General features: G+C 54.8%; 4 protein-coding genes across 4 annotated transcripts; 2 read left to right on the top strand and 2 right to left on the bottom strand.

Annotated features, from left to right (window-relative positions):
- Window positions 1-592: 592 nt before the first annotated feature.
- Window positions 593-2,374, top strand: PG985_011040 (uncharacterized protein; the record flags this gene model as incomplete). The annotated part of the gene is made up of 1 exon (XM_066830807.1): window positions 593-2,374. One exon carries the CDS (start codon window positions 593-595, stop codon window positions 2,372-2,374), a length of 1,782 nt encoding a protein of 593 aa, XP_066681489.1.
- Window positions 2,375-4,417: 2,043 nt separating this feature from the next.
- Window positions 4,418-5,675, top strand: PG985_011039 (aflatoxin B1 aldehyde reductase-like protein; the record flags this gene model as incomplete). Its single annotated transcript, XM_066830806.1, has 2 exons — window positions 4,418-4,759; window positions 4,944-5,675. 2 exons carry the CDS (start codon window positions 4,418-4,420, stop codon window positions 5,673-5,675), a joined length of 1,074 nt encoding a protein of 357 aa, XP_066681488.1.
- A 1,227-nt stretch (window positions 5,676-6,902) lies between these two features.
- On the bottom strand, window positions 6,903-8,645 carry PG985_011038 (uncharacterized protein; the record flags this gene model as incomplete). Its single annotated transcript, XM_066830805.1, has 1 exon — window positions 6,903-8,645. One exon carries the CDS (start codon window positions 8,643-8,645, stop codon window positions 6,903-6,905), a length of 1,743 nt encoding a protein of 580 aa, XP_066681487.1.
- A 1,795-nt stretch (window positions 8,646-10,440) lies between these two features.
- Window positions 10,441-15,230, bottom strand: PG985_011037 (uncharacterized protein; the record flags this gene model as incomplete). The annotated part of the gene is made up of 4 exons (XM_066830804.1): window positions 10,441-11,283; window positions 11,353-11,733; window positions 11,811-11,861; window positions 11,943-15,230. The coding sequence occupies 4 exons, from the start codon at window positions 15,228-15,230 to the stop codon at window positions 10,441-10,443; spliced, it is 4,563 nt and encodes a 1,520-aa protein (XP_066681486.1).
- Between the last annotated feature and the right edge of the window lie 224 nt (window positions 15,231-15,454).

The raw sequence follows: 15,454 nt of genomic DNA, 5'->3' as shown, positions 1-15,454 counted from the left end.
TCGTCAGTCGGACATCACTTCTGTCGTTCATTCAGAGAATTGACACACAATCATTGATTCTGTTTTCTTTCAGCTAGAGTTGTTCTCTATCTACATAATACCAACGAACCTCAACACCCCAGCAGGACAACCTTCAAGGCGCAGCTGAGCTACCCGCAGCTACGACATCTACTGGGCATTATCTCGCTTTCCGTTTCTTGTCCACAGCTTTCAGCATCATCAACCGCCAACAACCTGCTCTTCTCGGATTCGCTGGATCTTCAGTTTGGCAACGCGTTTGACACGACATTTTTATCCCGAATCACCGAACACTGAGACGAGCATCTTGTCGTTTGGTCTTATTCTTGCACAGCATTTTCGGTTGTTATCCATCATCGATCGATCATATTAATTAGAAGCCGTCTGCTTCGCAAAACTTTTAGGCCAACTATTTGGTTGTAATATCTCGCGATCGCCTGTCTTTTTCGGAGGCTATCATCCATTCCTTCACACTCTGTCCTGCCGCTACCCAGCTGCACGGATAGCAAGCACTTCGATAGATTTTATCTTCAGCATTCAATTTGAGCACCAGACACCGGCGGTCTCGCTCAAAATGGCCCAAAACAGCTTCGCTTCGCCTGCTGGCCTTGGCATGCCCTCTGGTGGCCTCGCATCGCGCCGCGGTGGCAACAGCATCAAGCCTCTGTCCTTCGACACCATCAAGGCCCAGCCCAGCAGTGGTGACAACGGAGCTCCCACTCCTCGCACCAGCCGATCCCACCTTCTCGCTGGTCTCCGGACTGCCCCCAAGTCTGCCACCACGGGCAATTTCCCTGCTTCGCCTACTACTGCTGCCCCCACTTCCCAGCAGATGTACGGAAACAACAGCGGCATGACTTCCAACATGTACGCTGGCCAGCAAGCTGCCTTCAACGGCCCCAAGACTTCGCTTCCTCGCATGCCGAGCCAGCAGCAGCAGCCCCAACAGCAGCAGCAGCGACAACCTCAGCACCGGCAGCAGCAGAGCTACGGCCAGCAGATGATGGGCGCTGGCCAGCAGCAGCAGCAGCATCAGTACAGCAACGGTCAGCATTACACTGCGGAGCAGATCCTCCCTCCCCCTGAGATTCAGTTCGACGATCAGGAGGAGGAAATGGATCCTCTTCTGTACGCGCAAATGATGCAGGCCAACTTGTACCTGGCTCAGCAGCAGCAGCGTCTCCAGCAGCAACTCATGCAGGTCCAGGCTGCGGCTCAGCAGTTCCAGGGTCTCAGCCTCAACGGCCAGGCCACGGTCCAGCAGCAGATTGCCATCTCGACCCTGTACCAGCAGCAGCAGCAGCAGCTCCGCAACCTGCAGCAGCAGATGGCCTCGATGCCCACGATGCAGCAGATGCAACAACCCCAGCAGCATCAGCAGCAGCAGAACATTTGCACCTACTATGATCCCAGCACTGGCCAGACTTACTACGTCGACCAGAGCCAGGTTCAGAATGGGTTTGGCCAGGCGAACAACGTCTACATGGACCAGCCTTCGACCCCTCAGGGCTTCAGCTTCCAGCAGAACAACACTCCCCGTGTTCAGGTCTCGCCTCCTGCCGATAACGAGAAGCCCTTCTTCCGTAGCAACTCACCCCCTAAGAAGATGGAATTGACCGGTGAGCCAGAGCCTCTCCCACCGCCATCTGCCAACGCTTTCCGCCGGGGTCACAAGAAGTCGACTTCCAATGCTGGGTCCAACCAGCTGTCTCTCGCCACCGATGGCGCCCCCAGAACCGCAGGCCCCAAGAGCTCTTCGTTCCCGATCTCTCCCATGCCCAACGCATATGGTCCCGGCCAGGCTCGTGCGGGCGAGCATCCCCTTCGCCAACCCCGTGGTCCCCCTGCCATCGACGAGCTCCGAGCCAAGCCGACCTCGAGACACGAAGGAAGCAAGAATTTTGCTGCCCGCACGCGGCGGTCGGCCCTCAACAACCTGGTGCGTGCTGGGTTTGAACGACGCAAGGGCACTGGCAGCAGCTCTGGTAGCATGAGCCCCGTCTCGGAAACTGCTGAGGAGGTTGGTACCCCTCTCACCGACAATGAATCCGACTCCGGGCGAAGCGGTTCCGGTAGCCTCTCTGGTGACGCTGAACCCAGCCTCGCCAGCTCCCGCACATCCGCTAGCGGTAGCTGGGGGGCTATCGGTTCCGATCGCCCGAGTTCCCGCCAAAAGACGCGCAAGAGTGTTGACAGCCTGTCTAGTCAATGCGATAGCGACAGCGGAAGCTTTGCCAGCGTCTTTAAGAAGGGTTCTCAGCGCGACAGCAAACCCCAGTCGGTCGATGGGCAGCGTAAGGCTCCCAGGCTCGTGCTCACCAGCGCTGAGAAGCGCAAGGGTGGCATGACTGCTTGAGTAGCGAAGCGGTCTAGCTTTGTTACGCAATAACGATCGTTACGCCTCTTAACGATCGTGTTACCTGGCCTTCGTAATCCCCGTGCCTCTTTGGTGGAGTTGATCGACTCAGCTCCCGGCGCGGTGGGGACTTGCGAAGAGTCTGGGCGAAACGAAACGAATTGGTTCCTTTTGATTTTCTTGTACGGATTGGCGATCGGGTTCTGATTTCTCGGCCAGGGATGGCTTCTTGTGTTCTTTTTTCGGTCTCGCAGTTTTGGTTTTTTCCTAGTGGCCTTGAGTCGATGGTCCTAGACATATTTGCAAACAAGGGGGTGGATAGGCTTGGAGAGTATAGTCGTTGCGAAACCTGCAGACACGCGCGGACTGGGGAGACTCCGTGGCCGCGTCGTGTCGCTCATAGTCTTTTACGTGTTGTTTCAACACACCTGACCTTGACAATGGTGGCTGGCATACTGGTTGTTTATACTTCTCGTCATTCTTTCGACTTGCCAATCATGGAAACAAAACTTTCCTTGGCTGTCTAGCGCTCCGACGATCACGGATGGCCTCGAGCCTCCAGGGCTTCGTCTCACTTATGACCCTTGTGGATGATGCTCTTTCCTATCTTTTTGTCGCTCCAATCTGCGAGAAACAACAGGTACCAAAGTTAGCTCTTCGGTCATCATCATGGTGGAGATGGATGATATGGAGATAGATGAATAGGGAATACCAAAAAATGATAGTGATCATATAAATGATCGAACCGATACACCTTATCTGCCCTCTACTGCTCGTGACACGAATTCTCAGCCCTGTATATTTGCCTCGTTGAAAGGGAGCTTCCGCCGATTAACACCCCGTACTTCTTGAGTCACACGTCCAGCCTACTGTTGTCCACCATTATATATTGAACTGTTGCATAGGTAATCACGTGGCAATCGATTCAAAGTAATGTCTATCTACTGATCATTGAAAGGGTATAATGACCGTCATTGGGCCCCTTTTTCTTACAGTTGACAGTGGCCCAAGAGTATGCCTCCGTGTTGGCCACAGTTGTCACAAGATGCTTCTCTTACCTTGGACTCGGCATATTGGTTTCTCATCCACGAAGTCGATAATATCTCATCATGTTTAGACTGACCGATGTTCTTCCTAACGCTTTCCTGGGGCGCCTCTAGTGAAGAGCCACGGGGAAGAATGGGAGATGAAGATTGCTGATGCATACAAAGCACGAATATGCTGATTGGTGTATACCCGATGGCGTTCGCCGCCTGAGGATACTCTTGGGCTGGAAGTTAGTTCGGCAGAGCCGGGATCGATGGTCTGGCAACAGGCGAGAAACACATAGCAATAGTGAGACGGTATTACTCAGGCAAAGGTGACATCATGGTAGGAAGTCGACAAACATGGTTGACGGCGAGTTCGCTGTAAACTGAGATGTTCCAAATGCACACTCAGATTCACATGACTGGAGTAGTGTGAATAACTGTACATGCCGTCGACGTTTAGAATACCTGAAGATGAATTCAATCTACTACTTCGATACTACTTTTGCCCATGAGCGATTCAGTATCTTATGATGATACTCCCATGTGTGCTGACTTCAACCTACTCTGCTCACAATTGATTGATTACCCCGCCAAAGGCTCGGTCCGCGGCTCGTCAGTGGGGTGGAAGCTAGCTTGAAGCCTATCGCCGAAAATGATGCCATCAGACTTTCCTCGCGCAGGAGTTCGCTGCAGCTATTCCCGAGAATCACTGGACGGGTTCAGGGAGATGCAGGAGCCGCTGGATTCGGTCTTAAGCTTAACCACGAAAGCGGCCCAAGAGGCAATGGCGAGATACTGACATACACCCCACGGAAACCCCGCTATGGGGTCGCTCCTGCTGGCTGGCTGCTCGTCGTCCCACCTTCGAGTTCGACTGTGCCCAGCAATAAATATCTCGCCTCTTCGCCTCGTAGACTCTCTGAAGCTGTTGTGTTCTCCCGATATTGCAATTGACCGACATACTTAGACGTTGTCTAAAAATTTACCTGAGAATAGCCCCATCATCATCACCATGCCTCTCACCATCCCCTCGACGGGCAAGCCCCGCGTGATCCTGGGCCTGATGACGTTCGGCCCGAACGAGGGCGCGGGCGCCCGCATCACCGACGCAGCCACGTACGGCCGCGTCCTCGACGTCTTCCAGAAGGAGCGCGGCTACTCCGAGGTCGACACGGCCCGCGTCTACGTCGCCGGCGCCCAGGAGGCCTTCACCCGCGAGGCCGGCTGGAAGGACCGCGGCCTCCAGCTCGCCACCAAGGTCAAGTACCCTGGCGAGGACGGCGACCACCAGGGCGCCAAGGTCCAGGAGAGCGTCGAGACCAGTTTGAAGGAGCTGGGTACGGATTGTGTCGATGTGAGTTCTTCTGTTGCGGTTGATTTTGGAGGAAGAAGAAGTCACACGAAATTGAAGCTTTGTCCCCAAGCCAAGACGGGTGGCATATGCAGTGCAACAAGAGCCACGCCGGTGCCATGCATGTCAATCACTGCTTTGAAAATCGCATTTGCTAACCAGTGGGCTCGCCCGCACCTCTACGCAGATCCTCTACGTCCACGCCGCCGACCGCGCCACCCCCTTCGCCGAGACGTTCGCCGCGCTCGACAAGCTGCACAAGGCCGGCAAGTTTGTGCGGCTGGGCGTGTCTAACTACACGGCCTTTGAGCTGGCCGAGGTGGTGATGTTGTGCCAAGCCAACGGCTGGGTGCGCCCAACCATCTACCAGGGCATGTACAACGCCATCACCCGGGGCATCGAGCCGGAGCTGCTGCCGGCCTGCCGCCGCTACGGCCTCGACGTCGTCGTCTACAACCCCATCGCGGGCGGCCTGTTCAGCGGCAAGATCAAGAGCAAAGACATGGTGCCCAACGAGGGCCGCTTCAGCGACACGCACGGCACGGGCCGCAACTACCGCGGGCGCTACTTCAAGGACAGCACCTTCGAGGCGCTGCGCGTCGTCGAGGAGGCCGTCGCCAAGCACGAAAAGGACGGGCTGACCATGATCGAGACGGCGCTGCGCTGGGTGCGGCACCACTCGGCCCTCAAGGTGGGCGAGTCCGGGTCCGGCGCCGGCGACGGCATCATCATCGGTATCTCCGGCCTCGAGCAGCTCGAGAGCAACCTGGACAACCTCGAGAAGGGGCCCCTGCCCGACGACGTCGTGGCCGCCCTGGACAAGGCCTGGATGATTGCCAAGGCCGACGCGCCCAACTACTGGCACAAGGACCTCGTGTATACTTACGATACCAAGGAGGCACTGTTTGGAAAGAAGTAGAGGAGGGGTGACAGAAAGCTGTAGGAGACTCGTATTACCTTTGGTAGTGTCACTTATGAATTAACGAAGATTGCCCGTTATTTTCGATTTGTTGCGGCCTTTGATGACCGATCATCAACGCCCCGCCCCAGACGTCTGAGGGCATCACCATCATGTATAGCTCTTGGGCCGCCAAATGTCACCAATAACGCAGGAACAAAATGATGATACGCCATACTTGGAATGAGAGCTGCGTCCGTCCTCTTAGTATGTTAGCCGTCTTCCACCTAAAAGGGGCAGGCGGAAATATAGACTGCCTCAGCTGAGCTTGTCGTTCGCAAATATTTCTCGGTAGCTTCGTTACCCCGTGAATCACAGGGGTGAGCCGGTATGTCATAGGTAGAGACGTTGAAACAACATACGAGATTGTCGTCTCATCAATGTGCGTGTAGTCCGGTCAATCCCTTGGATCATCGGATCGATTACGAGAAAGCAGGAGCAACCGCAGATATCAAATCTTGCGCAGTCAGAACAGAAAAGAAAAGAAAACCACGAAGCGAAAACGAGAAACGTAAACAATTGTGCGATGAGACATAAAACCGTCCTATGGCTGTTCGTATGAAACCTAACCCAGAAAGCGAAAGTCAATTCGAAAAATAAACGCCCACACACCAACCAGATCAGCTACCTGTAGAGAGGTGCCTGACCGAGACCGCTAGGCAGTGTGTGTATCTCTATAACGTATATACAGTCCAATAACCAACCCAATCCATTGAACGCCAGTCCCATGCCATGTCAATGCCAATGCATACGCGGACATGCCCTCCCTCCCTCCTTCCTTTCCACAACCCATCCTACGGTCGGTTCCTGCGTGGGCCTCGACCGACCCAGCAATAAGAACAAGGCGAAGAATAAAAGAATAATCGTTCTTCCTTCATAATATCCAAAACCGCTCGTGACAAGAAGACCATAGGGGACCATGCACCAAAGGTCGGTCGGTCTACTCTTCTACCCCTTTCCCAAAAACACCACCCGCACCCTCTAGTACCCACAACCTCTATACTCGTTTGGTTGATACCGAATCCAGACTGTGTGTCTCCCTCTCTCTACCTAGACACCCGCTCGCTCGCTGTCTATCCACAACAACACACAATAGCGCAAGCACCAAAATGGACCACTAGAGCCGCCTCCTCTACAACAAAGAAAAAGTATGATCATCATACCACCACTTCCCTTCATATTCCCTAATTACAGGCCCCCGTCCTTGTCGCTCTCGTCATCGCTGTCCCATTCGGCCTCGACCGCATTGTCGTGCGCCTTGCGCTCGGCGTCCTCGGTCATCTCGCGCCAGGTACTCCAGCTGAGCATGAGGAAGGCGACAATAATGAGGCAGCCGCCGAGGATGGCGGCGAGGGACATGCGCTCGCCCGTGCGGAACCAGTCGGCGATGGCCACGATGAAGATGGTCAGCAGGGCCGCGACGGAGCTGAGGACGGGGCTCGTGAGCGAGATGAGCACCAGGAAGGAGCCGGCAAAGGTCGCGTTCATGACGACGCTCAGGAACAGCCAGACGGCCGTCTCGCCCGTCGGCAGCTCAAACGTCTCCCAGCCGAGCCAGTGCAGGAGGGGGAGCGGCACCCAGAGCACCGTCAGCGTGAAGGTGCCGATGCAGGACCCGAACGCGTTGGCGAAGATCATGCCGCGGTTGGGCGCCACGCCCTCGGGCGGGCACGCCCACCGCTTGTAGAGCACCTCGTACAGGCCGTACAGGATGCTGCCGGCGCCAATGATCATGTTGCCGAGGAAGCGGGTGCCGGAGCTGGTGTCGGGGCCCTTGTTGGCGTCCTCGGGCTTGTTGTCGCCATACGCGACGATGAGTACGCCCACGATGGCGATGACGACGGCGACGCTCTTGTCGAGGCGCAGCTTCTCCTTGAGCAGCGGCACGCTGAAGGCGTAGGCGAAGAAGGCGGAGCAGTTGTAGATGGCCGTCAGGTCGCTCGGGCTCGTCATGTTGACGGCGAGGTACCAACTGAGGCCGGCAATGGTCAGCGCCGTCGTGATGAAGGCCGTGGTGCGGATCAGGTAGGGCCAGGGGCTGGTGCTGGTGTCGTGCTTGGAGGGCTCGAGGTCCTGGTGCCGGACCTGCTGCGCCGTGCTGCGGAGGATGGCGACGTGGCGGCGCCAGAAGGTGGCCCAGGGCGTGTTCCACTTCTGGACGCGGAGAATTAACAACTGGACCGGCCACAGCATCGACCACGAGCCGTGCGTCAGGTACAGCATGCAGTAGGCCTTGTTCCAGCCTTTTTCGTTCTGCACGTAGGCGCCCAGTTCGGTCTGGATCGTGAAGGACACCAGCGAGATGACCAGGAACACGGCGGCGAAGATGTACTTCTTGCGGGCGGCCATGACCGCCTGCGTGTCGGGGGACCGCGACCGCATCGTGGACCGCCGGCTGAGGCGCGGCCGGGAGCCCGTCGCTTTGGGCGAGGGGGACCTCAGGCTGTCGCAGGGAGTGCGGCCGCGCTCATTGTCGTCGTCGGCGTCGCCCTTGAGGAGGGGGTCGGCGGACCGGCCATTGTCCTGGCGGAGGTAGGAGGGTCTGTCCATGTCGTCGTCGTCTTCGTCTCCTCCGTCGTCGTCGCTGTTGCTGATTATATCCGAGTCGGTGCTCTTGCGGTTGCGGTGGTATCTGGAATTGGCTCGTGTGTTGCCGTAGGTGAGGTGGTTCCGGCTCTGCTGGTCATCCCCGTCGGTCGAGTACTCGTCTTCGGCCACAAAGGAGAGGCGCCTGTCTATCACGGGGGTGCGGCCGCCAACTGTATCGGTGCCGCTGCCAATGTAGTCGGAGATGTCGCTGGATGCATATGAGGCAGCTGAGAGTGGGGAGGGCTCGGGCGGCGCGGCAGAGTCGTTGAGATGCGAGTATCGGGCGGTCGGATGGAGGCTTGCCGGTGGGATCCTCGACAGCCGGATGTTGTTTGAAGACATGAATCGGGTGTGGAAGGGGGTTATGCGACACACTATTAGTAGAAAACGAGCGACAAGAAGTGGAGCATTAAAACAAGTTGAGTTTGCGGCTACTACGCCTTAGCAAGTAAGAGAGGAAAGGATAATAGCGGTAGGGTAGGTAAGGAGCGACTTGGATGTTGGCGTGGGTTTAGCTGCAGCAAAAGGTTGTCAATGGGATGCGACGTGATGGGTTCCAGTGACAAGATTCGGTGTTGAAGGTAACACGTGCAGAGAAAAGGGTGCTGTAGTCGCAGTAGCGAAGGGGGTCCCCCAGCCATTACGCCATCCCTTGACCCCCTAATTCGTTAATCTTACAGTACGTGCCGAGATTCCTTAACACCCTCGCCACCGCACTAGGTGTTTTTGCTAACAAACACAGAGCATTTTGAGTTACGGGATCTAAAAGGTGTTAAGGAATCTCGGCACGTACTGTAGGGGCCGCTTGGGGGAGTGGACTGGCCACTGGACTGGGCAAAACCGGGCAGTAAGCTGGCAGGCTGGGCGCTGCTGGGGGGTGGTCTACTGGGGTGGTCAATAGGGCGCTGGACGATAAGGCCTGGCTAGTGACCCGGTCCTGCACGATAAGTGCATTGATCTTGCATGGTCAACTGATCCCCACCACCTCAAGCCTCTTCGGCTCTAGCGTCTCACCTGCCGCGGGTCCACTGCAACGATTGAACACCACCTTCCAGCCTCATAATGTCAATGTGCCTTTTCTCGATCGTAATTCAAGAATGCCATCGGTGTCTTTTCCGGGGTATCGATCGATTTATGTGACTCCCATACTGCAAGCCCCGTGATCATACTTGTGGCTGGATATATAGATGCAAAGGGGCTGCCTACCAGGGGGCGCATGTTGAGTTCACATGCAGTAGCACGCATCTTCTCGACCGGACCCGAGTCCTCTCCTCAAGCAAACTTGTCAGCGACAAAGGGTCTAAACAAACACATGACTAGTATTGCAGCCATCCGTCCCGCGCTCGTTTTTCAAGATAAGAAATACCAGCTCAATTGGCAAATGTACTAAGTGCATTTTGAAATACCCGGAGGACTCATATTCGAATACCTACCTATCTTCTAGAGAACTACGGGTCAAACGAGTTGTACTTCATACTGAAGTGAATTTTCTTAAGAGTGGCAACAGGATGTTTGAGATATACAAGGCATGTCTCTTTCATCCCAAGGGGCACAAGCCGTCTACCGTCTTGCGATTCATCTCCTCTGAATAATACTGCGGGGCATCGATACGTTTTGCGGAGGCCGTCAGGCATGAGGACTCCTTATGCACTGGAACGATTGCAGACAGGCTATGCAATCTTGGCTCATGCTGTTGCGTAAGCCGCTGCCGCTAGGATGAATATCACCTTGATGGCGACAGCGCTACTTTTTGGGTACAGCACTTTCTATGTGTAAACGGCCGACAGACTAATTCATTTAGTAGATTTGTATTATCTGCCTGTCGTAGCAGTGTTTCATTGCTTGATCTTCCATCGGCAGCCACAGGGCAATCATGTCGCCATCATACCATGGGCGACTCACAACATCACATTACATGTGATTTTCGAGTATTCCTCGCAAATTTGCTCTCAGCAATCCATTGCGCTTGCTCTGGGATAGCGGACAGCTTGACCCAACATGGAATATACGGCTCCTTGTTGTTTTCACTCTAACATGTCTGACTCGCTTGGCGTCAGGTACATTCGGGCCACCTCCAATATCTCCTCTCATAGATGTCTCCCCTCCTCTTCAAATCAAACAACATTCGTCTAAAGAATCAATCTTCCGTGGCCTTTTCGTCCTCCTTTTCCAAGCCCAGCAGCTCAGCCCGCCACTCCTCCCGCGACTTGGTCGCGTACCGGCGCACAAAAGCGCGGGCCTCGTCGGCGAACCCGGACTCGTCGTCGCGGTGCATGCCGAGGGCGGCCGTGGTGCTGACGGGGTCCATGTTTTCGGGCTGGAAGAGCAGGGCGTAGACCGAGTTGAGCACGTCGGCCATGGCCGTGTCGGTCGTCCAGTCGCGGTCCAAAATACCATGACAAATGCGCCCGTGCGCGTTGACGTTGGGGTGCTTGAGGCGCGTCACGAACCGGGCCTTGGGCGCGGAGGTCGGGTAGCCCTCGTCGGCGTGCAGGTACAGCAGGAAGGTGCCCTCGGCGTAGGGCGAGTCCTCGGGCCCGCTCATGACGATCTTCCAGAAGCTCATGTCGGCCTGGCTTACGTAGATATCGTACTTGGGATGCTCGGCGCGGCTGGCGATCCCTCGGATCTCGTTGAGCAGGCGGGAGGTGCGTAATTGAGACGTTCTACTGCTGCCGCCGTCGCTGCCACCGCCGCCTCCTCCACCGCTAGCCGCGCGACTGTTGGCGAAAGCCGACAGCTGTATAAAATCGTCGTCAATATTCGGGTGCGGTTTGCGGGCTGGAAAGTTATGCTCATTAGCTTCCGTGTTATTAGCTGTCCACTTCTCCACTTTGAAGTCGAGCAAGGCGCTCTTCCGGGCGCCCATGCTACCTTTGGGAGGCGAGACTGTCGGTCGCTCCGTCAGAGATAGGAATGGTTCGAGCTCGCAGATAGCCAGGGCATTGGCCAAGGTGGTGGGATGGAAGCGATATCCGCCCTGAAAAATACATTCGGGTTAGAATCAACAATCCTTCTATGCTACCCCTGTACAAAAACTTGGCCTTACCAGTATGTGCGACAGCGTCCTAAGGTCGCCGTTTCCCTCATTACCGAGCATAACGCTGTCAACGACAATGTTTGTTCGGCGCAGGCACCAGCAGACATCGGCTGCCGTATTGGTCATCGACTTGTTGTCGAGCCCGTCACTGATGCAGATGATGCGCTTCTTGGCTTGCGGATACCTTTTACTGTATTCGTTCACCTGGTCCATGCCGAGGGCGAGCGCGTCCCATAGTGCTGTGTCGCCGTCCTGTTCTATGTCGCTGATGGAACGTCTGAAGTTTTCAATTACATGAGAGATGCACATGGTCAGGGTTGCCTTCGTCGAGAAGGCTACGAGGCCGACGTGTGTCTTGTAGTTGTATGCCAATAACCGATTGATGAAAGCCTAAGATGTAGATTACACGTTAGATCCAAGAAGTAAGGGGTTGAGTATTGTGCTTTAGGCAGCATCAATGGACTTACTTCAAACATCTGCTTGAGGACATCGAGTCGAGAGAGTCTGCTGTGACGCATCTGCGGGCTTTGCAATTTTTGCATGTGCAATTTCAGAACTAAAGGCCCATTATTTCCGTCAGCAAAATTTCTCTCACATACCGTCTCCTCTCCGAGATGGCCATGGCAGTTTGGCGGTGTCAGCAGTGTTGAGAGCTGGATCTGTCTCCTGCAAGCCTGCCCCTTATACCAGCCGTCACCAATTTGACGCAACTCTTTCAAAACGGTCCTCTCATCAAGGTCAGTATGTAGGTCTTGTTGAAGCTGGAAGCGCCAATACTTCCAAATAACAGAGGATATCGATTGATCAGTGTCTTGGTTGACCCAATAGCTAAAGAGCGGGGCGTCTCTGTTCATGCAGTACACTTTAATAAGCACTTGTTCACCGTCAGACGATGCTTCGCTAGACCCGGCTACGTTGGATGAGGTATCATCAGCAAGGCGAATGGTGATGTGGCTGCCCTCTCGAATCCCGCGTGACTGCGCAATGACGCCCGGACTTGGAGTGAGGGGGCCCCAGTGGTCGGTCGAGAGCTGGAATACCGAGAACCGTCCCTTCAGTCCACGGAATGTCAGTTTGTAGAGGTCCTCAATTGTTGTTGTAGGCCATATCTTCCTACAGAAAGTCCCGACCCGGCTAGCAAATGTGACTTCAAAATCCTTGGATATGAGACGCCCTCCTGCTGATGCCATGTCATGACCATCCATCCAGATCTTGGCAGCATTACGGACTTCCTGATTGACTCGGAGGGCATCATTCTTTAACTCAAGTCCTGTCATGGGAGATGACTTCCGTATTTTGAACCATTCGGTGATTGCGGCGCTCGAATACGTGTGGCCGTCGGAAGTGGTAACAGCATCAGTCATCAGGGTGTGCGATATAGGGCAGCGTAGATTGTATGGGAGGTGCACAATCTGGCTGTCAAGGGAAGGGATGCGCTGAACCGTTCTGCCCGTGGACCGCTCATCACTCGAAGACCAGTTCCATCGCTGAGCGACTTCTGGCGAGGCTGCTGTCGCGCGATATATCAAGAAGTCAACAAACACTTCTTCGTGAGTCTTGGAGGCTGTCCACAGGACTTTGAGCTTCTTCAGCTTCATTTCGGCTTCGTTGCGCGTTCTATGATCTCTCGTGCGTTCGATGGTTTCTGCCATTTCGATGATGTCGGACGACAGCATAGTCTGCATTATTTCCAGTACAGTGGCTGCAGCGTCGCGCCTGTGGGTACGACTGTAGAAGGTGACGACAGCAATCATATCGTCGAAGCCTTCATAATCGCAAAGGAATTCTATTGCATCATCCGTAGTATCCTGATTGAAGAGTTCAGGCTCCACTAATGCTCGAGCACCAGCGTCCCTGATACTTCTGTCTGTGTCATTGACACCCGTGAACTCGGTATCCTCTCCCATACTGCCGCTGACATCCACGCAGAAAATCAGGATCTCGTCAGGCGCAAGCAGCCTTTTCACGACAGCACCACCGTACTGGTCAAACGCGGCCGTGCCATCGTCTTGGTAAGCCTTGAGGAGCGGTTCAATGAGTTGTTCGATCACGGCCACATCGATGGTCTCCTCTCCATGCAAGGGTCTTGCTATTATCGAGGAGTGGCTTGGAGGTCCGCAGGGCTGTTCTCCAGTATACACGGCAAGGTGAGCCTGACGGTCGAAAGTGAGGCACGGGGCAATGGAAGAGGCGAGCTGCCGCGGCATATGGACCGCGAGTCCGTTGCGTGCGCAAAGTTCGGAGAGCTGGGTGAGGTCCCGCAGTTCTGCCAGTTCCAAAGCAGCCTCGGGTGCTTGGGGCCTTGAGAGAATAACGACTTCGGGTGCCATGCCCCCACTGAGATGTGCTATACGAGAAAGCTCAGGATCGTAACCGGCTGACTTGACGTCTGTTTCTGGATTGCTATCGGCCAGTAACCCACCTTTCTGTAACTCGCGGAAAAGGCCAGACTCCATAAGTCCTTGGGTTGTCCGTCTCACATGCATAACCGCTTCGCCCGTCTTGCAGGATCGTAGGTCTTGCGTGCGAAAGCTGTTGGCATATGGAAATGTAGTAATGTCATCGCGTGAGAGCTTCAGAGCCCTAGCTTTCTCTAGTACGTAGCCAAAGAATAATCTCGCCCCCTCGAACACGCGCGTATGGTCGGATCCAATGATATCGGTGTACGTAGCAGTGAACTTGTCAAGGGCCTCGAACATGGCTTGCGATAACGCGGCGCATTCGCCGGGATGCGGGGTCTTGCCTTGTACCAAGATGCAGAGAGCCCGAAGTGCGGGCGGGAAGTTCGTCAAGAGGTCGAAGACATGGAGGATGGCATCCTGTAAGCTTTCGTCGTCTTGCATGTCCTGTACGAGCGAAGCGAATAACCTTAGAGAGGACAAAAATATTGATATGCCGCGGTCTGACTGCGCGACCTTGGGCTGCCAGTGAGGACGGGCGCGGAAGATGGTGGTCTTGCCGATACCCACATCATCACCACCAACCCCGCCTGTAACCTGGCGATTAACGCAATATATATCAATGACTCTATCTTTTGCGAAGTCGACTAGTCCAGAAAACCAGAGATTGAAATTCATGCAGACAGGATGTATTGGCAGTTCGCTGGTATGAAGATCCAAGACGAACCCCTTTTGCTGTTCTTCGCCATTTGATTCGACTTGAGCGCTGGCAGGTGCGTGACGCTGTTTGGAGCAGACTGCAACGACGGGAGGCGTAGTAAAGATCGTTGTCGGCGGGCCGAAACGAGGTCTGCCGCCTACGAACCTAACTGCCTTCGTCTTCTCGAAGCCACGACCAAGGAGTAGCGGTAGGTAACCGTAAATTCTCGTTTCCGTCACCTCTTTAGGATGGATACGCTCGACAAGACTCTTTCCATAAACAACCATGACTGAGTCATTGTGTCTCGGACTTTTCGTGAGCTCGTCTGCAAGGCGACAGTTGCACTCAAGAGTATCTATATTGTCATCGAACTTGAGTGGGATGTGGAGCCGATCGGCAATGTTGTCACGCAGTTGACGCAATGTATTTGTAATTGGCATTTGAATGACAGGGCAAGCGCCGGGATTGTTGGCATCTGCAGCAGTCACAATACGGACGGATAACTGATGCGGGCTCTTCAAGCTGAAGACAGCAAAGATAGTATCGTTCTTTGGATCTTGTACCACATCCGAAAGCACGTCCCCAGGGTCAATGATAGCTCCAGTATCACTGTTTAGACGAGCTGTCACGGCATGAGAGAGCCGAGTGACGGGTAGATCCTGTCTTGCAGCCCGCTCGTAGAGCTCATCGAGGAAGGCCATTACTCTAGCAGATGGTCGAAATGGCACGAGAAGTACGGCACGCCCCGCCGTGTCCGGAGCCACGAGAGCGACGGTAAATCGCTCCATGATGTCGCATATGAAACGGGAATGGGCCGTGGGTCGATTTTAATGGCGGCGGTATCAAATGACAAGCTGTGTAGAGGTTGGGATACAGAAGTCAAGAGTTGTTATGGAGTTGCCTTTGGGATTGGGAGGAGGACCATTTGCTTTGGGAGGGAGACATCGATTTAAGTAGGTATACTTGAGAGACTGAGGATGGGTTATCCCCAGGCACCAGAACTTGCATGGAA

Source organism: Apiospora marii, assembly GCF_038362585.1.
Source record: "Apiospora marii strain CBS 49790 chromosome Unknown utg000007l_segment0_segment0, whole genome shotgun sequence".
In the NCBI taxonomy this organism is placed as follows: domain Eukaryota; kingdom Fungi; phylum Ascomycota; class Sordariomycetes; order Amphisphaeriales; family Apiosporaceae; genus Apiospora; species Apiospora marii.
The sequence above is the reverse complement of the archived record's forward strand: the minus strand, read 5'-3'. Positions and strand labels throughout refer to the sequence as shown.